General features: G+C 40.3%; 1 protein-coding gene across 1 annotated transcript; it reads left to right on the top strand.

The window, feature by feature from the left end:
• The first annotated feature begins 1,058 nt into the window (after nt 1–1,058).
• On the top strand, nt 1,059–4,305 carry LOC107764761 (ethylene-responsive transcription factor RAP2-12). The gene is made up of 2 exons (XM_016583363.2): nt 1,059–1,456; nt 3,000–4,305. The coding sequence occupies exons 1-2, from the start codon at nt 1,171–1,173 to the stop codon at nt 3,869–3,871; spliced, it is 1,158 nt and encodes a 385-aa protein (XP_016438849.1). The 5' UTR covers nt 1,059–1,170; the 3' UTR covers nt 3,872–4,305.
• The last annotated feature ends 18,030 nt before the right edge of the window (nt 4,306–22,335 follow it).

Raw genomic sequence — 22,335 nt, forward strand, 5'->3', positions numbered from 1 at the left:
ACTTGCTTATCTTTTCTAGGTCGGGGAGCCGGGGGAAGGGTAGTTGGTTGGCCACTACTTTCACCGGTTTTATCTTTTCCTTTACCAAATATTTTTTTCAAAGAAAATGCCATATTAATTATAATTATGCAAACTAAACCACACAAAAATATATTCTTAAAACGTAAGAGTTGAAACGAGTTTACCGGATTGCCGAACAACTTCTTGAAAATTGAAAATCGTTGAACACTTGAAAACTTCAATTCAACAACTTCACAATTTTTCACGAAATTTCAACAATAAATTAAGTAATTGTAGTAGAGAGATTGAGAGATATTGATGAATTGGTGAATAAAAATGAAAGAATGAGGGGGTATTTATAGTTGAGAAATGGAAAAAAATGTAATTATGTAAAGTTTGGGGGCCAAATGGCCATTTTCTAAACTTAAAAACGATCAAATTGTCACCCCAAACGGCTAGATTTTAAATATGGACAATTTTTTTTTTAAAAAAATAGCCGTTGGGCCCGTTAGGCCCGCCAGGCCCGGCTGACGGTCCCGGGCTCGTGGGCTAATCTATGAAGACCGGCCTGTCACGGGCTTCTCAGGACCACCAGGACCGGCCCACCAGGCCCGTTAGGACCGCGGGCCCGGTCCGGTTCAGGCCCGGCCCACCAAGCAGCATTACCTCAGTAGAAGATTATCTATACCTAGTACAATGAGCTTATCCTTTCAGTACTCCGTTATGGATAAATATTACTCTCAATAGAAGATTATCCATATCTGGTATAGTAGCAGCTTACACAACAGCTCGCAGTAGCAACTTACACAACAACTTCCTTTATTCTATAAATAGAAGAGATTTCAGTTCATTATATATATCAGTTTTAATTCGAATAATATATCAATTTCTCTCTATACTTGTCTTTATTTTATGTCGTTATTTTATAACATGGAGTCCTTTTTTCGTTTTCAATATTGGTAAAATGTAATTAAGCGCCTCCGAGAGGGGCATAAATGTAAACTAGGCCAACCAAATATCCGCCGCGCCTCGTTGCTGCTATATTACAGCTCCACCATATTTAAGAGTTATCGTATCCCTTAGCATAATTCCTAACTCGTAGTAAGATTCTTTCTCGGAAAATCCGCAATAAACAAACTTTCCCAAGAAAATAATAACTTAGCAAAAAGAATGTGCGGTGGTGCCATAATCTCCGACTGCATACCCCCACTCCGATCATCCCGTCGACTCACCGCCGACTTGTTATGGGGTTGCTCCGATCTGAACCAAAAGAAGAATCCTTTTAATTACCAATACTCAAAGCCGTTGAGATCTGAGGTTGTTGATTTAGATTATGATTTTGAGGCTGACTTTCAGGACTTCAAGGATTGCTCTGATGATGATGAGGACTCTTACAAGGTGGACGGACTCAAGCCATTTGCTTTTTCTGCTCCTGAACAGTCTGGAGCTTCTGTTGGTAATTTTCTCACTATTTTATTTTCTGGATTTTTAGAAACTGCTGAGGAACATTAATATATACTGCCTGCGCCCCAATTTTTATGTGATGTGTTTGACTCGTCACGCGGTTTGTGGTCTAAAACAAGCTATACATATTTGTGGCTATAAATCATTTCATTAAGTGTAAATTTAGAAGTTCTTTAGTGATAAACTAAAAAGAAATACCATTATAAATTAGGGCGATGGAGGTATTAATTAATTTTTTTTTTTTTTTTGGTGAGTGAAATGAACTCAAGTCGAGTGAAATAGATGTTGAAGATTAATATAGCTGACCCAAGCTAGTTGGGGTTAAAGGGTAGTAGTTTGTTTTATTTTCTGGGTCGGTTAGGTTTTTTTTCTTCTTCTTTTAGATTTAGTATCCTTTAAGTTTGGGCATTTCTTCTCGGGTTCCGGTGAGGAATGTATTTTTTTTGGGGGGTGGGGTGGGGTGGGTGGGGAGTGAGATTAGCAGCCAGCAGTTGACGTTATTGGGTCAATGTTATCATGTATTCTTCACTCGATTTATTCCAGATTATATGGCTTTTCGTTGGGCTTACAATAGGATTTGTCGTTCTACCTAAGAAGCTGAATTAAAAAGCTGAACTTCGCTTGAAATGAGTTGTAAAAATTAGTACTTTTATTGAAACTATGGTATTCCATTTAGTATATGGCTACTCCATGGGCTGGGATTGCATTTTTTGCCAAAATGTTAGCTCGAAATGGGTTGTAAAATTATTACTTGTTGAAATTATTGGTAATTTATTTAGCTAATGGTTATACATCTAAGAAAATAAGATAACTTTATCTGCACCACTGGAAAGAGAAGCGAAGACGCTATTTCCATTTTTAACCGGAAAAATATTGAAAATTTATCAGGATAGAAGATGGCCATTAATTTCATTATGGTTCCTTTGGAAGTTCTTGTTCGGTGTATGATATTTTCATAGTCTGTCGTGGTTGTGAGCATAATTAGATGGCTCAGTTGCATTTAGTTTTAGCTAGCTTCAGTTGTCAATCTTATGCTGGTTGTCTGCTCTTTCTAACAAATTCTTTTGGTAAAATTACCAAGATTCATGTAATCTGTTTATTCGGGCCGGAAATTAGTGTTCAACTAGAATTGGATTGTGAAATTGATTCTTGCATAGCAGGTTCCCTAGATTATGTTTCCTCTACCTGATAGGGGTTGCCACATGATGTGTCTAGAAAAATTCTAAAATAATTTTGTTTTATCTAAGCTTTGATCTTTTGGCAGTTTAGTGCAGGTATTCTGGAACATGCTCTATACTTGTTTTTTAATTAAAATACCAAGACAAAATTTTCGCAATTACTTGGCTTGATGAAACCTGTTGTTTATTTGTAATTCACTATCAGCTATTATCAGGGAGCACGTTCTGTGTGAGTTCTTTCTCTAGGTTGCTCAATTTCTTAGTCATCTTTATGTAATTGTGTTGCTGGATTGGTTCTTAGAAATTACGCTGCCATTGTGGATGACTGAGGTGCTTATTTCATTTTATATGTGAAAGGCTCCAAATCCTTGAAATCTGTTGATTTAGACAAGGAAGTTGAGAAGTCTTCCAAGAGAAAGAGGAAGAATCAGTATAGGGGGATCAGACAGCGTCCTTGGGGTAAGTGGGCAGCCGAAATACGTGATCCACAGAAAGGGGTCCGAGTCTGGCTTGGAACTTTCAATACTGCAGAAGAAGCTGCCAGAGCGTATGATATTGAAGCTCGGCGGATCAGAGGCAAGAAAGCTAAGGTAAACTTTCCTGATGAAGCTCCAGTGCCTGTCTCGAGGCAGGCTGGTAAGATAAATCCTCGGAAGGAGCTCTCTAACCCTGTTCTGTGCGACACCACTTTTGTGAACAACTTGGACTTTGGATGTTATGATAACTTGGGCTTTTTTGAAGAGAAACCAACAAAACATCTTGGCTATCAAGATTTGTGCCCTACTCCTGGAGATATGGGGCCTAACTCATATGTCCCTCCAGCTGCTGCTGGTGCTTACTTCAATTCTGACCAAGGAAGTAACTCTTTTGAACCTTCAGATTTTGGCTGGGGAGAAACGTGTTCAAGGACTCCAGAAATATCATCTGTTCTGTCAGCTGCTGTAGAAAGTGATGAAGCTCAATTTGTTGAAGGTGCCTGCCCAGAGGAAAAACTTAAATCTTGTTCCAACATTTCAGCGCCTAACGATGGGAACACAGCCCCCAAGCTATCTGAAGAGCTTTCAACTTTTGAATCCCAGATGAATTTCTTCCAAACCCAACAATCGGAGGGAAATTTGGATGCATCAGTTGATGCCTTCCTCAATGCAGATGCAACTCAGGATGTTGAAAATGAAATGGACCTTTGGTTCTTTGATGAGCTTTCTTCTCTAATGAGAGGTGTCTACTAAGCTAAGAATGCTTCTATGGGGACTCTTTGTAAATAAAGCTTCACATGAGTGAAGTTCTCTCGTCTCTCCTCTCGAAGCAAGACTGAGTTACTTGCTGTAAGCATTTATTTAAAACTTACCAGTTTGATCTGTGTTTCGTTCTTCTTTTAGGCGTCTCTGGAGCAGGAGGATGGCAAAGCATTCAAGCGATGAGTAGATGTTGGTTATAGACCAATAGATAGGTAATTAGGTTATTAACAACTGTAGAGAACAACGTGAAGATTTCAACTTGGTTATTTGCTATGGCAAGTTGCTTTACATGGTCTGTTCTTTGTATTCATTGTTATGCATATGCTGGCTAAATATAGTTCACCTAGCCTGCTTGTCTGTGAGACTGACTGTATTACAATGCATTTTGTTGGCTATAGCAGTCCTGCAACAGAAATTAATTAATGTAAGTGGATGATTTAAGCCGTAAAGGTTGAAAGCAGAGATGCACGATCTTTTGATCGATTAAGAATTGAATTCACTGGAATGTAGTTATGTGTTGATCAGGATCACAATTTTGAAGGCAGATGTTAATGGTAGGACACCATGACAGCAGAGATATAGTAACAAAATCACAATAACTTTCTCATCTTGATCATTACTACTACTCCATTATATATTAGATGGCTTTAACATTTCGCTATTTCATGACTGCCAGTCCTTTCCCTCACCTCAGCTCAGGCTCCATATTTAATTCCTTGATGACTGCTCCAAATTCAAAATAATGTGGTGTATTTCTATTGCATAGTAGCTGCTCCCCACATGGAAAGTGAAATTCCCACATCAAGGCAGGTAGATCTTTTCTCCTCCTCTTCTCCTCCTCCTCTTCTTCTTCTTCAAGAATTGCTCTGCATCTATTTACATCTAAATACTAATCTGATATCCATTTTATGGCACAAAGTGTAATGTTTCTAGTCACTTTTTACATTTATTCACTATTTTTTTTGTTTCCTATCCGGTGTCTAATACCCGCATTAGGCTTCTGACTATAATTCGGATTTGTATTGCATAAGGCCTATTAAAAGGGGAAGCACTCGGGTGCAGATTTAGTGCCAAAAATATAGTGTATGTGAACTCATGGTCTCTCCGTTAAATTAGGTATTTTATGTACATATTCTCCAAAATTGATCTTATATTATTTGCTTGCTTTAATGCTCCAAAAGGATGAATGGTGCACACTTAATTGAATGTTGAGTTATTTACCTAGAAGAATAGGGATCAATTCCCACTTAATATTCTTTTTTCTTTTTTCTTCTTTTTTTAGTAGTGTACCCATATTCTAAAAATTCTAGACCCGTCTTTGAAAATACTGCTTATCAGGATTGTTTCCATTCCAAGGCTTGAATCCTAGACCTGTTCATTCATCCGCCATTCATTTCTTTTACCTCAAAGCGTTCTTATAGTAGTTAAATTTGTAGTAAGTAGAGCCCTTGTTTCCGGATACCTATACACCTCATTCGTGACTGCAATTATAGCCTCAAACATAGATATTCTTTGTCCTAACTACTTTAAAAACATTTTACAAATAACTCAGGACGTCGTAGTGATTATTGTATTTCTACACTTTGCCGTGAATCAATGTGAAAGGAAAAAAATGTTGGCGCATCATAAATCGGTTCTGAATTTGGAGAAATGTTTGAATTAGTCTTGGTTCGCCTTAGAAAGTCAAAATGCTAAAGTTCACATTGATTTGAGAATAATGATTTCGATACCTTAAATATTAGCAAATTGACTATTGTGATTCTCGTAATATGTGACTAAACTTATTTAATCTTCAATTAGTTAAATGTGTTTAATCCTATGTTACAAGAATTGAAGTGAAGCTTATCAATAATTGAGGAACTTAAAACACAACCATTCTTTTGTTAGATTTACTTTGGAGCTTAGCATTTTACCCTCTAAAAAGGAAAATAGTAAATTCAAAATGAAATATTCTTTTTCCACGAATTTGTTGGAGGTTGTGGACAGGGGCAGAGCTACAAGTCCGGATGTGGGTTCGGTCGAACCCAGTAACTGATAGAAACATAGGGTCCACCAAACTGTATAGAGAACCTGGTTCTCTATTAGTTCCCACAGAACACACACAATAAGAGATAAGTAAATAACACATCAGAGTTATATGTGAAAAACTCCCAGCTCACAGGATAAAAACCATGACCTACACTCGTAGGATTTTAACTTCACTACTGAGCAAACTTCAGATTACAAACTATTGTAACCTAGGAATTAAACTCTTAATCTCTCACTCACTTGTAATAACTCTATTACAAGCCTCTTTGTAATAACTCTATTACGAAGATCACAGCTCGACTAACTCTAGCTAAGACACAAACACAATATTTATGGTTTTACAAATGTTTTCCTACACAATGCTTTTGGCTAAGCTAAGTAGGATTACAAGTAGATCACTCTAATAAAGTTACAACACAACTAAGGACATGTGGTAACACACTACATGAAACTATTCCTTTGTTCTGTTGTTCTTTGTTCTTGAAGCCTTGATTATCACTTGTAAGATGACAGCACACTTGAGAGAGAACTTGATCAATTTTCGGATATGCAAGTGTGTGTTTTTCCTTTGCTTCATGTTGATAATATACAAGTGATGTAACTTGGATAATGCAAGCAATTATCAGGTACAAGGCATTCCCCAATAAAGTGACTGCTGCACTGTTGCGTATGTGCAGAGGAACAGTTGTAGCGACTTTACAGCTGTGGGGAGTTGATTGGTACAGTCAACAAGGGAATTATGTCCATCTGTTCCCTTTGTCGTCTCTTTGAGTCTAGTTGTTGGAACTTGTGCTCAACTTGAGATTTGTTGTTCTTGACCACTTTCAGAATGTGTAATAGGTTCCCGATCTGGTTCTTATCATAAAGTTTGTTAGATCATCAAAATATAAAAAGGCACATAACTTATCAATTTTTCCCTTTTTGATGATGACAACTTATAATTGAAGTTCCCCCTCAGACCCAGATCACCATACAATATTTCCTGTATTCCCCCTGAGAACCTATTCTTCATATCAAAATTTTATTCTCCCTTTTGGCATCATAAAAAGATTATGCATAAGTAATAAGAAAAAAAAGTCCAGCATGGTTAACTCATGCCACACGTGTGCACACAAGCATGGCTAAAAACAGAGCATAAGAGTAAAATATACATAGCAAAAGGACGAGATGCTCATTAATTTGAAAGATAAGAGAATAGAAATAGCAGTACCATTGTTATACAACAATTCACAAAAAAATAACTTAAAAGTACCAGCCATGAAAACAACAAAAAAGACCAAGATAGGATAGACATCATTGATTTGGACATTGGAAGGGGACTGTTTTAAGGAGCACTAGAAAGAGGAGGCAAGGGTTCTAAGGAGAATATCCATTCGAGCATTTGCAGATACTTGTTCGTTAAGCAGCCGCTCCTTCAAGTCCTCAACCTGTTTCTTGAGATCTGCATTTTTCTTAGTCAGGCGAGCAACCTCTGTGCCTTAGTGCACTGCTGGAACCAGGTGCCTTCTGGGCCTGACTAAGTTGCCCTTCAAGAATGGCATTCCGTGCCTTCATCCTCCTTATCTCCTCATTCGCAACATTCTGAGCATCAATCAATTAAGAGATAGTGGAATTGCTGCCGACACCTCCTTTCTTATCAATACACTCACATTCTTCTAAGGTGGTATTTGAGAAGGTCTGCTTGAGAGTTCCCACTGTTGCTTTTCCCAAAAGGACTTTGAAGAAGTTAAACACCTTGGTGAGCAAGAACTCATATGGCAAACCATGATTCCCATCCTTAAAATCTGCTACTTTCGTCATATGTTCTATCATGAGACCAAGCAAATTGATAGTGGTATAGACATCTAGTGCTTTCATGAGGAATATGTCTGCTTTTGACGTAATGGAACGCCTATTTGCACGTGGAAGCAAGACCTTATTCGCCATCTCGAACAAAAGTTGATACACTGGACGGAGGGCCTTCTTGTGTACCCGTTCCCCTTGCTGCACAACATTATCCTTCAGAATGACACTTTTGAAATTTGGAGAACAAGTCCCCTCAATGGATGAGATCCGTTGAGGAGGCACTCCCAAAATGTTCCCCAACACTGCCTCGTCCATCACAAAATCTACTCCGTTTACCTTTAAGCAGATGTTGTCATCTTCCACAGTGAACATACCTACGTAGAAACTACTCACCTCTTCCTCATACACCGTGGGGCTTTCACTGGTGAACAAGTGTGTCTACTTTTGAAACTCATAAATATCAACCAGTTGACGCATCCCTGTTATGTCAAGAATGTCAGGAGCAAATGTTCTGCCCCACAACAATCTCTGTTTTCTAAGGTTCTCGCTGCCTTCATCCTTAGACACACTCACTTTGACCTTCTTGGAGGAAACAGGTTCCTCGTTGTCACCAGCCTTTCGCTTCACAGACTTTCTCACATTTTTTTTCTTTGTAGATTTCTCAAACAATTTTTCACCAAACTTCTCAGAAAATTTTTTACACGACTTTTCTCCCTCAACATTTTCTACTTCCACAGTTTTCACAAATGTCTTTCTCCTTGGTTTTGAAACCACGGTTTTCTTAGAGTACTGGAGGCACTATCTCCTTATCAATATCAAAAACAAGTGCTGGAGGCACTATCTCCTTATTCACCAGTTTCCCTTCTTTCACAAGCTTCCTCATTTTCTTCTCTTCTTTGTTCTTCAGAATAGATTCAAGGGCTTTGTCACGACCCAAACTGAAGGGCCATGACTAGCACCCGACCACACTTGCCGAGCACCAATGCACATTTCATCTAACCTTCATTATTATCTTTTAGGGCTGACGAGATCAATATAAATGGTAGACCTAGATCATGGACAACCAGCAATAAAATATGACGGCATGAACATACATAGCAGGGGATGACCAGACAATCAAGAAACTACATATAAGGTATGAGCTACCACGCTACTATGAAAGACTATACAACAAAAACTAGCCGACAAGGCATACCAAGCTATACATGAGCCGACACCTGTCTATGAGCCTCTAAAAGAACATAAGTGTTGCAACATAGCCGGAACAGGGCCCCGACATGCCCATAATGTCTATAACAAAAATTGCATACCAAGACCAAGGCAAGTCCGGAGAAGGGATCTCGCCAATCACCGCTGAACTGGACAGTCTACTATGGTGGGGGAGCTGCACCTGCCTGTCTATCAGGACCTGCAGCACGACATGCAGCGTCCACAAATAAAAGGACGTCAGTACGAATAAAGTACTGAGTATGTAAGGCAAGGAACCATAAATACGATCAGTAATGTAAGCAAGGATAAAGAATATACCACCTGTAACATCTTAGTACCTCTGAGGGCTACTTACATGAAATGCATGATACATATGTATAAATACATAAACCTTTAAAGCATTCGCCTCTGTGGGCATCATCATCATCATATCGTACCCGGCCATAATAGGCTCGGTAGAATCGTACCCGGCCACGTGGAGCTCGGTAAAACCCAACTGATCAGTGGTTGCACAATAGGTGCCGTACCCGGCCAACTATAGCGTGGCTCAGTAGAGTAAAATAGATACATATATATAATGCATGCTCGACTCATGGAATCACATTCTAAACCTTTCGGAGTGACGTAAGGTCGGTATCCTCTGTACGCGTTATTAGGACTAACTCTTCACTATGAACCTTATAAGATTTAGGAAGTACGAACAACATTGATAACATAAGAATAAGAGAAGCAACATTAACATCAATCGTTCCATAAGAGGGAAAACAATGTAAGTACTGCTAGCTTCTAAGAGTAGAGTATCTTGGAAGCTCGTTCATTACATTATGTACAATCGGAGTCGTGCAAAAGAAGGAAAGGGATAGCCTCACATACCTTGTATATACTTCCCCAATCTCAAGCTATGCAATTGTCAAAACTCCTTAGTCTACAATAAGAGAAACGATACTATCGTTATCATTTAAGCGTCATAACTATTATGTATCGACCACAACCTATTTTACGATGAAACGGACAGCACCTCCCCTATATATATGACCTCACACCATTCAAAATAGTCACCAAACAGCCCAAACAACATCAATAATAAACATATTGAGCCTCCCAATATAGTCCACACGCAGCCTAATCACTCCATACATACGACGACCACCATAGTCGTGTCAAACAATCTGGAAATGTTAAGAATAACTATCAGCCCATAACCCTACATATATATGGTGTTTCTCCACACCCTTCCTCCTCCAAAACTCCACAAGATAGTAGTAAAATACACAGCCCAACAACAACGCAAAACAGTCCACAAAACAATAACATTACTTCCAAGCCTTTCGATATGTATTTCACAAGTTCTAGCTTCAATGGCTTAGCTGCAACTTGGATAATCTTAAATACATATAGAGTAAGAGGTTCCTTACCTTTATACAGAAAGAACAACTCCAATTTGACCTTAAACTTCCATGAAATATCCCTCCAATGCTGCCACAACAACAAAAAAGCGAAACTAGCGATCAATTAGTGTTTTTCGGCACTAGAATCACTTTAGAAGGCTTGAAATCACCTAGGATTGATATTAAGAACATGAGGGAGTATTTACAGAACATAAACCCTTTAAAACAACCTCCCACACGGGCTGGAACGACACAAAAATGAGCAACAACAAGAAGAACAAGAGACTTACTAGCGCCACGGAATTCCCGACACTTGATTTGTGTTGTTTGCCCTTTTTTGGGTCTTGAATCTTGAGAGAACCTTGAGAGGATGTTCCTAGGGTTCTAATGTCTGAAAATAGTGAAAAGAAATGACTTAAAACGGGTTGTAGTCATCCTATATAGGTCCAAATATCTTAAACCGACTTAGTGGGCCCCATAGAGAGGTGCTTGGTGCAGTCTCGCGAAAACGCGAATATCTCTCTACTCCGAGATCGTATCGATGAACGGTTTAATGCGTTGGAAACTAGACTCATAGATCGTTAATTTGGTGGGTAGATCACCCCGTAATTCCTTGTAAATATTGAGAAAAGATTAGAAACATTTGACCTAATGTTTAAGTAAAATTATGAACCTAAGTTGCGACAACTTTTGTCGACTTTTGTTTCATAACTCGTTTGACTTCAAGACTTATGATACGGATATTATATGATTAAAATACCTTAATAAATGACCTCTTGAGTGTATTAAGCACCGCTAGATTACCTGAAAATACGAGTTACAACATCCTTGATTCGTTTAACTTCTAATACTGGTTAATCACCCTTATACACTCTTGTATCACTTAAGACCAATAGGATTGACTTCTTATCATCTCAAAGATAATTCCTTCTTGGATTTATGTTAACTAATATATGGCATGAACTAACACATGTGGATATGGGTTGTAACACCCTCCCCCCTTAGGAACATTCGTCCTCGAATGTAAGGGTTTATGGGGAGTTTAAATCATCGTGGATTCCAATGGAAATTTCCGATCAATTTTCCCCTATAAAATGGTCACTAGCAAAACTTGCAAGTAATTAAGCCCAACATATGGTTTCACAAGTCTACACAAAGCATTATGCGTATTTACATTATCTACATATCATCATTTTGTATTAAGGAGGAGTATTCTCAAATTATTGCTTACCTCATAGAGCCGTTTCTTCTTCCAACGTATCCTGTCTTCCACCAGCATCCTTGTTATATTCATTCTGGAATAAGTAAGGGTATTTTGACTTCATCTCCTTTTCTGCTTCCCATGTCATTTCTTCCATATTTTTGTTCCTCCACAATACTTTGACGGAAGCTACATCTTTTGTTCTCAGCTTGCGGACTTGCCGATCTAATATCGCCACTGGCACTTCTTCATATGATAGGTCCTCTGTAACTTGTACATCTTTGATAGGGACGACTCGAGAAGGGTCTCCAATACATTTTCTCAACATAGATACATGGAATACCGGGTGGACAAATTCCAATTCGGATGGCAATTCTAACTCATAAGCAACCTGTCCAATTCGTCGAAGAATTTTATACGGCCCGATATACCTTGGACTCAGCTTACCTTTCTTCCCAAAACGCATAATACCCTTCATTGGTGAGATCCTCAGGAAAACCCAATCACCAACCTCAAACTCTAGATCACGACGTCGGACATCAGAATAAGATGTTTGCCTGCTTTTTGCCGTCCTCAATCGCTCTTGTATCACTTTCACCTTCTCAATAGCTTGGTGAATCAATCTGACCCATATAATTCTGTTTCACCGACTTCGAACCATCCAACTGGTGATCTACATCTCCTCCCGTATAGTGCCTCGTATGGGGCCATTTTAATACTGGAATGGTAGCTATTATTATAGGCGAATTCTATGAGTGGAAGATGATCATCCCAATTCCCCTTAAAATCTAGAACACATGCTCGTAGCATATCTTCCAGTGTCTGAATGGTACGTTCAGCCTGTCCGTCAGTCTGCGGATGAAATGCAGTGTTGAGATTTACCTGTGTGCCTAAACCCTTCTGGAAAGACCTCCAAAAGTTAGCCGTAAATTGAGCTCCTCGGTCTGATATAATAGATATGGGCACACCATAAAGCCTAACAATCTCCTTGATATACAACTTTGCATAATCTTCAGCCGTGTAAGTTGTCTTCACTGGCAGAAAATGGGCACATTTTGTAAGTCGATCAATTATCACCCAGATGGAGTCAAACTTATGATAAGAGCGAGGTAATCCAATAATGAAGTCCATATTAATCACCTCCCACTTCCAGGTCGGAATCTCTATATTTTGAAGCAATCCACCGGGTTTCTGATGTTCTATCTTTACTTGTTGACAATTGGGACACTGGGCTACAAATTCAGCAATAGACTTCTTCATATTATCCCACCAATACTGCTCCTTGACATCATGATACATCTTTGTCGAGCCGGGATGGATGGAATATCGGGATTGATGAATCTCATTCATAATCTTCTCTCGCAACCCTACCACATTAGGCACACACAATCGGCTCTGGTATCTCAGTGTCCCGTCTTTTCCGATCCTAAAAGCCATACTTTTACACTGTTGAATGCTTTCTCTTAATCGTACTAAGATAGGATCTTCATATTGTCGTGCTTTTACCTCGGCTACCAAAGATGATTCTGATGTATTCTGTACAGTAACACCTCCGTCATCAGAGTCTAACAATCTGATTCTCATATTGGCTAGCTGATGAAGCTCTTTAATCAACCCCCATCTACCTGCCTCAATATGTACTAAGCTTCCCATTGATTTACGGCTGAGAGCGTCTGCCACAACATTGGCTTTACCGGGATGATACAATATCTCGACGTCGTAGTCTTTCAATAATTCAAGCCACCTACGCTGCCTCAAATTCAACTCTTTCTGCTTGAAGATGTATTGTAAACTCTTATGATCTGTGTAGATGTCAACATGGACGCCGTATAAGTAGTGTCGCCATATCTTCAAAGCATATATTACTGCAGCCAATTCCAAATCATGGGTTGGATAATTCTTTTCATGCTTCTTCAATTGTCTTGATGCATAAGCAATCACATTCCCACGCTGCATCAATACGCACCCCAAACCTATACCTGAGGCATCACAATATACCACATAACCTTCTGTTCCTTCAGGAAGAGTGAGCACTGGTGCAGATGTCAATCGATTCTTCAACTCCTGAAAACTACGTTCACAAGTGTCAGACCACTAGAATTTGGTAGCTTTTTGTGTTAACTTAGTCAATGGTGATGATATAGAGGAAAATCCTTCTACAAACCGCCTATAATATCCTGCTAGCCCTAGGAAGCTGCGGACTTCTGATGGTGTTGTAGGTTTCGGCCAATTCTTTACTGCATCGATCTTCTGAGTGTCGACACTAATACCCTCATCAGATATCACATGGCCAAGGAATGCTACTGAGTTCAGCCAGAATTCACATTTGGAGAGCTTAGCATATAACTTACGATCCTGAAGCGTCTGTAATACTATCCGCAAGTGGCCCGCATGTTCCACCTCCGAACGAGAATACACTAGAATGTCATCAATGAATACAATCACGAACACATCAAGATAGGGCCTGAATATAGTATTCATGAGATCCATAAAAGCTGCTGGGGCATTTGTTAGCCCGAACGACATCACCAAGAACTCAAAGTGCCCATATCTTGTCCGGAAGGCCGTCTTTGGAATATCCTTCTCCCTAACCCTCACCTGATGATACCCTAAACGTAAATCAATCTTAGAGAAATACTTGGCACCCTGGAGTTGGTCAAACAGGTCATCAATTCTTGGAAGTGGATACTTGTTCTTTATAGTAGACTTATTCAACTGTCGATAGTCGATACACATCCGTAACGACCCGTCTTTCTTCCGCACGAATAGGACTGGTGCACCCCAAGGTGAAGTGCTAGGCCTAATAAAGCCCTTATCCAGCAAGTTCTTCAACTGCACCTTCAACTCTCGCAACTCTGCCGGGGCCATTATGTATAGAGGAATAGAGATCGGTTGAGTGTCAGGCAACACATCAATGCTAAACTCAATCTCCCTTTCAGGAGGAAGGCCCGGGAGTTCATTTGGGAAAACATCTGGGAATTCGTTGACCACAGGGATTGATTGTAAAGTAGGCGGTTTCGCCTCCGCATCCCTAACGCGAACGAGATGATAAATGTAACCTTTTGAGATCATTTTCCTTGCCTTAAGATAGGAAATAAACCTACCTTTCGGTGTAGCAATGTTCCCTTTCCATTCAATGATGGGTTCACCCGGAAATTGGAACCTAACCATCTTCGTACGACAGTCAACATTTGCATAGCATGAGGCCAACCAGTCCATTCCCATTATCACATCAAAATCAACCATTTCTACCTCAAATAAATTTGCCGAGGTTTGACGACTACAAATCATCACAGTGCAACCTCTATATACCCTTCTAGCAATCACAGAATCTCCTATCGGAGTAGATACCGCGAGGGGTTTACTTATCAATTCAGGTTCAATGCCAAACTTATTAGCCACAAAGGGTGTAACATATGATAATGTAGATCCCGGATCAATTAGCGCATATACATCATAAGAAAACATAGATATAATCCCTGTAACAACATCTAGAGACGACTCGAGATCCTGTCGACCTACTAGAGCATAGGTTCGATTTTGAGCACCACTCGAACTCGGCACTGCACCTCTACCCCTACCACGACCTGTCGACTGCTGAAAACCCCGTGCTGGAGGTCGAACTGATGAGGAAGAACCAGACACAGATCCAGTCGGCTGAGCTATACCATCACCTCCTCTATTAGGACAATCCCGCATCATATGGCCAGGCTGCCCGCACGAATAGCATGCATCAGAACCTCGACGACACAGTCCAAAGTGGGCCTTGCCGCACTGATCACAATGTGGTGTTGGGGGTCTCATCTGACTAGTATCCCTGTGATATTGCGAGCCAGATGCCCGCGAACTCTGACCTGGACCAGAATAGGATCGATCATATCGAGGCCTCTGAAACTGTGGAGGAGCACTAGCTACAGGTGGCGCCGAACTCCTCGAAAACTGTGGCCTAATGCGGCCTCTGAAGTCATCAGAATACCCTGCAAATCTCGCCCTCTTATGCTGGCCCCTATCCTGCTCCCTAACTGCCCTCTGCTAGCGCTTACGATCCTCTAGGGTCTGGGCATAAGCTTGAATACGGGAAATATCCATGCCCTCCACCAAGGAGGCTGTCGTACACTCATTTATTAGATGTGGTCCCAACCCATTCACGAACATATGCACCCTATCACTCATCTCGGCCACCATATGGGGAGCATACCTTGCCAAAGAATCAAACTGCATACTGTACTCTCGCACACTCATATTACCTTGTCTAAGGTTCAAGAACTTATTAGCTCTAGCTCGTCGTATCTCAACTGGCAAGTAGTGACGAAGAAAGGCCTCAGAAAATTCCTTCCACACAGCTGGAGGAGGGTTCGGACCCCTGGATCTCTCCCAACTATCATACCAGAGAACCGTTAAATCCCGTAACCGATAAGAAGCCAACTCTACTGCCTCTGTATCACTAACATGCATAACCCGAAGTGTACGATGAACCTGGTCAATAAAAGTCTGTGGGTCCTCCTTGGGGTCTGATCCGGTAAACACTAGAGGGTCTAAATTAATAAAATCACGAACTCTTGTACTAACTGGTTTCTCAGCAGCACCTGTATTCTGCCTCTGAGCCTGAGCAGCTACCAAGCTAGTCAATAACTGCAAAGCACTCCACATATCCTGGTCTGGAGTGCCAGACGGAGGAACTGGAGGCGCTGGGTGCCTTCTAATATCCTCTGGAGGAGATGGAGTAGATGAGGTATGAGAGGGCATCTCACTTTGAGCCTCACTTTGTCCTGCTCTAACTTGGGGCACCTGACTGGTACCCTCTCCCGCTGCTGTATCAAGCCGTCTACTAATCGTTTGCTTCCTAGTCGAAGGCATCACTGAAAAAAATAAGGTGAATATTAGAGACGAACACTTACGACTCAACTCTACGCACGATCTAGATTCAAGAAGAAGGTAACAACCCTAGATGTCATGTAGCCTCCTGATTATAAATGTGGCGCGCTACACATCCATAATCAAGACTCTACTAGACACGGCTCATAGACAACCCCTAGGACAGACTTGCTCTGATACCATGTTTGTCACGACCCAAACTGAAGGGCCATGACTAGCACCCGACCACACTTGCCGAGCACCAATGCACATTTCATCTAACCTTCATTATTATCTTTTAGGGCTGACGAGATCAATATAAATGGTAGACCTAGATCATGGACAACCAGTAATAAAATATGACGGCATGAACATACATAGCAGGGGATGACCAGACAATCAAGAAACTACATATAAGGTATGAGCTACCACGCTACTATGAAAGACTATACAACAAAAACTAGCCGACAAGGCATACCAAGCTATACATGAGCCGACACCTGTCTATGAGCCTCTAAAAGAACATAAGTGTTGCAACATAGCCGGAACAGGGCCCCGACATGCCCATAATGTCTATAACAAAAATTGCATACCAAGACCAAGGCAAGTCCGGATAAGGGATCTCGCCAATCACCGCTGAACTGGACAGTCTATTGTGGTGGGGGAGCTGCACCTGCCTGTCTATCAGGACCTGCAGCACGACATGCAGCGTCCACAAATAAAAGGACGTCAGTACGAATAAAGTACTGAGTATGTAAGGCAAGGAACCATAAATACGATCAGTAATGTAAGCAAGGATAAAGAATATACCACCTGTAACATCTTAGTACCTCTGAGGGCTACTTACATGAAATGCATGATACATATGTATAAATACATAAACCTTTAAAGCATTCGCCTCTGTGGGCATCATCATCATCATATCGTACCCGGCCATAATAGGCTCGGTAGAATCGTACCCGGCCACGTGGAGCTCGGTAAAACCCAACTGATCAGTGGTTGCACAATAGGTGCCGTACCCGGCCAACTATAGCGTGGCTCGGTAGAGTAAAATAGATACATATATATAATGCATGCTCGACTCATGGAATCACATTCTAAACCTTTCGGAGTGACGTAAGGTCGGTATCCTCTGTACGCGTTATTAGGACTAACTCTTCACTATGAACCTTATAAGATTTAGGAAGTACGAACAACATTGATAACATAAGAATAAGAGAAGAAACATTAACATCAATCGTTCCATAAGAGGGAAAACAATGTAAGTACTGCTAGCTTCTAAGAGTAGAGTATCTTGGAAGCTCGTTCATTACATTATGTACAATCGGAGTCGTGCAAAAGAAGGAAAGGGATAGCCTCACATACCTTGTATATACTTCCCCAATCTCAAGCTATGCAATTGTCAAAACTCCTTAGTCTACAATAAGAGAAACGATACTATCGTTATCATTTAAGCGTCATAACTATTATGTATCGACCACAACCTATTTTACGATGAAACGGACAGCACCTCCCCTATATATATGACCTCACACCATTCAAAATAGTCACCAAACAGCCCAAACAACATCAATAATAAACATATTGAGCCTCCCAATATAGTCCACACGCAGCCTAATCACTCCATACATACGACGACCACCATAGTCGTGTCAAACAATCTGGAAATGTTAAGAATAACTATCAGCCCATAACCCTACATATATATGGTGTTTCTCCACACCCTTCTTCCTCCAAAACTCCACAAGATAGTAGTAAAATACGCAGCCCAACAACAACGCAAAACAGTCCACAAAACAATAACATTACTTCCAAGCCTTTCGATATGTATTTCACAAGTTCTAGCTTCAATGGCTTAGCTGCAACTTGGATAATCTTAAATACATATAGAGTAAGAGGTTCCTTACCTTTATACAGAAATAACAACTCCAATTTGACCTTAAATTTCCATGAAATATCCCTCCAATGCTGCCACAACAACAAAAAAGTGAAACTAGCGATCAATTAGTGTTTTTCGGCACTAGAATCACTTTAGAAGGCTTGAAATCACCTAGGATTGATATTAAGAACATGAGGGAGTATTTACAGAACATAAACCCTTTAAAACAACCTCCCACACGGGGCTGGAACGACACAAAAATGAGCAACAACAAGAAGAACAAGAGACTTACTAGCGCCACGGAATTCCCGACACTTGATTTGTGTTGTTTGCCCTTTTTTGGGTCTTGAATCTTGAGAGAACCTTGAGAGGATGTTCCTAGGGTTCTAATGTCTGAAAATAGTGAAAAGAAATGACTTAAAACGGGTTGTAGTCATCCTATATAGGTCCAAATATCTTAAACCGACTTAGTGGGCCCCATAGAGAGGTGCTTGGCGCAGTCTCGCGAAAACGCGAATATCTCTCTACTCCGAGATCGTATCGATGAACGGTTTAATGAGTTGGAAACTAGATTCATAGATATTTAATTTGGTGGGTAGATCACCCTGTAATTCCTTGTAAATATTGAGAAAAGATTAGAAACATTTTACCTAATGTTTAAGTAAAATTATGAACCTAAGTTGCGACAACTTTTGTCGACTTTTGTTTCATAACTCGTTTGACTTCAAGACTTATGATACGGATATTATATGATTAAAATACCTTAATAAATGACCTCTTGAGTGTATTAAGCACCGCTAGATTACCTGAAAATACGAGTTACAACATCCTTGATTCGTTTAACTTCTAATACTGGTTAATCACCCTTATACACTCTTGTATCACTTAAGACCAATAGGATTGACTTCTTATCATCTCAAAGATAATTCCTTCTTGGATTTATGTTAACTAATATATGGCATGAACTAACACATGTGGATATGGGTTGTAACAGGCTTCCTTCTTTTGAAGTCTAGTAGTAGGTCTTTAAAGAGTGGGCTCTTTGGGAACTGCCTTTCTATTCCTAACCGTAAAGAAGCTTGCTACAAACACATTGTCATAATCTTCCTCACTATTTTCATTTTCCTCTTCATATAGAGATCTCATCTCAGGAAAGACCATGGTTAATAGTTCAACATCGAAGTGAGGAGAAAGAGCAGGATCCGTACTAACCTGGGGCTCTTTTGAGGAGCAATGTGTTTCATCCTAAGTAGGAGGAGAGTGCTTTTCTAGGGCAGAGGGATCAGATCCCTCTGTTGGTTCCCCAGTAGTACTGATAGGTGCCAAATGTTCAAAGGGCACTAGGTCCCTACCCTCATCTTTGTGACTTTCACCTTCCCCATGAGACCCAATGGTCTCATTAACACCCTCATAACCACCAACCAAACCTCCCTCTACAACAATTAGTAACGTATTCTCAATGTCTTCTTGTTCATTTACCCCCAAATTAGAGTCAGAGCTTACAGGAGGAACATTACCTGTGGGATTGGTAATATTCAGATCAAAGCTTGGAATGGGCACTGCTGAGCCTTCACTACTATGAACCACATCTTGTTGGGCTTCAGAACTCTCCCCAACTTTCTGACTAGAAACTTCCTCACCCTCGTCTCCATCTACTGTTTCTCCTTTTGCCATTTTTTCTGGTGAGGCGGAAGGAGAGGTCGCAACAACAAATCTTTTGGGGTTTTGAATCTTATGACCGCGGTGAGAACCAGAACTCGATTGGGTTGGAGAGGAGGTAGTAAGTGGTTGTTGGCCTGGTATAGGGTTTTGACTGGGTGTCAGAGGGGGCTCAGACTCTCGCTCATGTACTTGGTGAGATGAAGACACAGTGCGGATTACATTAGAAACGTTTGAAGGTTCTGGATTTTGAGACATAGTGGAGATTTGAAGTGAGGACATGAGAGGAAGAGTGTTTTCTTTGAGAGAGAAAAGGGAATTTTTGGCTTTTATATGCATAGTGAGGAAAGAGACAGCGGTTGGGGTTATTTAGAGGAAGTGAGGGACCGGTTACAAACGGGTACGAATTACTGGATAGACGGGTCGTTTAGCAACAGGTGTGACGTTTGGGTTCTAAAGAGATGAGAGACAGAGATTGAAACTTTTAATAATGTGGCACTTTTATAGCCGTTAAAAATATGCAGGGAGTACAAATGAACTACTAACCTGAGTCAAGGGAACCAGGTTCCCTGACTTCGTTTTGTAAATGTGAGTCTCATCCTTTTATCAAGATGCAATGTCATTAGCTACTTGTTTGCTCTGTAGTTGCCATGCGTGTTTGCCTGTGATGGTATAGAGATGAGTTAGAACTTGCCAGAAAATACTTTTAGCTTGTTTACATGTTCATTCTTTCATAGCCAATCATTGAGGGACTTGGTGCTCAGTTTGATTTTATCAAATTCAATGCCAATCGATTCTTTTCAAAGTGCTCTCTGCTCAGTGCTTTGGTGAAGATATCTGCTACTTTTTCTTTTGTTTTACAAAACTTCATGCAGATAAGACCCTTTTTAACAATGTCTCTGAGAAACTGATGTCGCACATCAACATGCTATATTCTCTTATGCTGAATCGGGTTCTTTGACATGTTGAGAGCACTGATGTTATCACACAGTAATAGCACACAATCGAAAAATACACCAAAATCCTTCGGTTGCTACTTGATCCACAGCAGTTGAGCACAGCAAGAGGTAGCTGCCACATACTCAGCTTCTGTAGTTGAAAGAGCTACATAGTTTTGTTTCTTTGTACCCTATGAAATCAAACACGATACCAGAAAATGTGCCATGCCAGATGTGCTCTTTCTATCCACCAGATAACCAGCATAATCAACATCAGCATACCCAATTAAGTCGAAATTGTCCCCTGAAGGATAGTAGAGAACAAAGTCATGTATTCCTTTAAGATACCTTAGAATCCTCTTGGCAACTTTAAGATGAGATTCCTTTGGACTGGGTTGAAATCTAGCACATAATCCCACACTAAATATGTTATCAGTTTTACTAGTTGTGAGATGCAAGAGTGAGCCAATGATACCTCTGTACATAGTTTCGTTCATAGGAGAACCAGGTTCATCCATGTCTAGACGAGTGGTAGCAACAATAGGAGTATCAATGGTCTTCGAACTTTCCATATCAAATCTTTTTAGGAGTTCTTTAATGTACTTCTACTGACTTATCATTGTGCCCTTAGGAGTTTGCTTAACTTGCAGCCCTAAGAAAAAAATTCAATTCCCCCATTATGCTAATTTCAAACTTGCTTCCCATAAGCTTAGAAAACTCTTCACACAGAATCATTTGCCGCACCAAAGATGATGTCATCAACATAGACTTGCACAATGAGCAGGTTCCTTCCCTGTTTCTTCATAAATAAGGTGTTGTCGATTTTTCCTCTTGTAAAGCCATTTTCAAGGAGGAACTTGGACAAACTTTCATACTATGCAGGAGGGTCCTGCTTCAGTCCATATAATGCCTTGTCACGTTTGAATACATGTTCAGAATGATCATGACACTCAAAATCAGGTGGTTGTTTGTCAAAGACTTCTTCCTTTAGATATCCATTTAGAAATGCACTTTTGACATCCATTTGGAACAATTTGAATTTCATATGAGATGCAAAGACAATGAGGATTTTGATGGCTTCCATTCGAGAAATTGGGGCAAAAGTTTCATCATAGTCGATCCCTTCTTCTTGATTGTAGCCTTGCACTACTAACCTGGCCTTGTTCCTTATTGTATTTCAAATTCATCAAGCTTGTTTCTGAACACCCACCTAGTTCCTATATTAGTTCTGTCTGGGGGTCGAGGAACCAGGTGCCATACGCTGTTCCTCTCAAATTGATGGAGTTCATCTTGCATAGCAGCAATCCAATTAGCATCTTTCAATGCTTTCTTGATATTCTTGGGCTCAATTTGAGAAAGGAAAGCTAAGAATGCAAATGAGCTTCTTGTTTTTGATCTGGTTTGAATTCCTGAATCAAGAGGAGTGATCACATTTTGGAGATGATGTGAACTTTTATGCTTCCAGTTAGACCCCAAAATCTTATTGTGTGAAGATCTAAATTCCTCAGAAGGGG

Source organism: Nicotiana tabacum, chromosome 20 (assembly GCF_000715075.1).
Source record: "Nicotiana tabacum cultivar K326 chromosome 20, ASM71507v2, whole genome shotgun sequence".
Taxonomy (NCBI): domain Eukaryota; kingdom Viridiplantae; phylum Streptophyta; class Magnoliopsida; order Solanales; family Solanaceae; genus Nicotiana; species Nicotiana tabacum.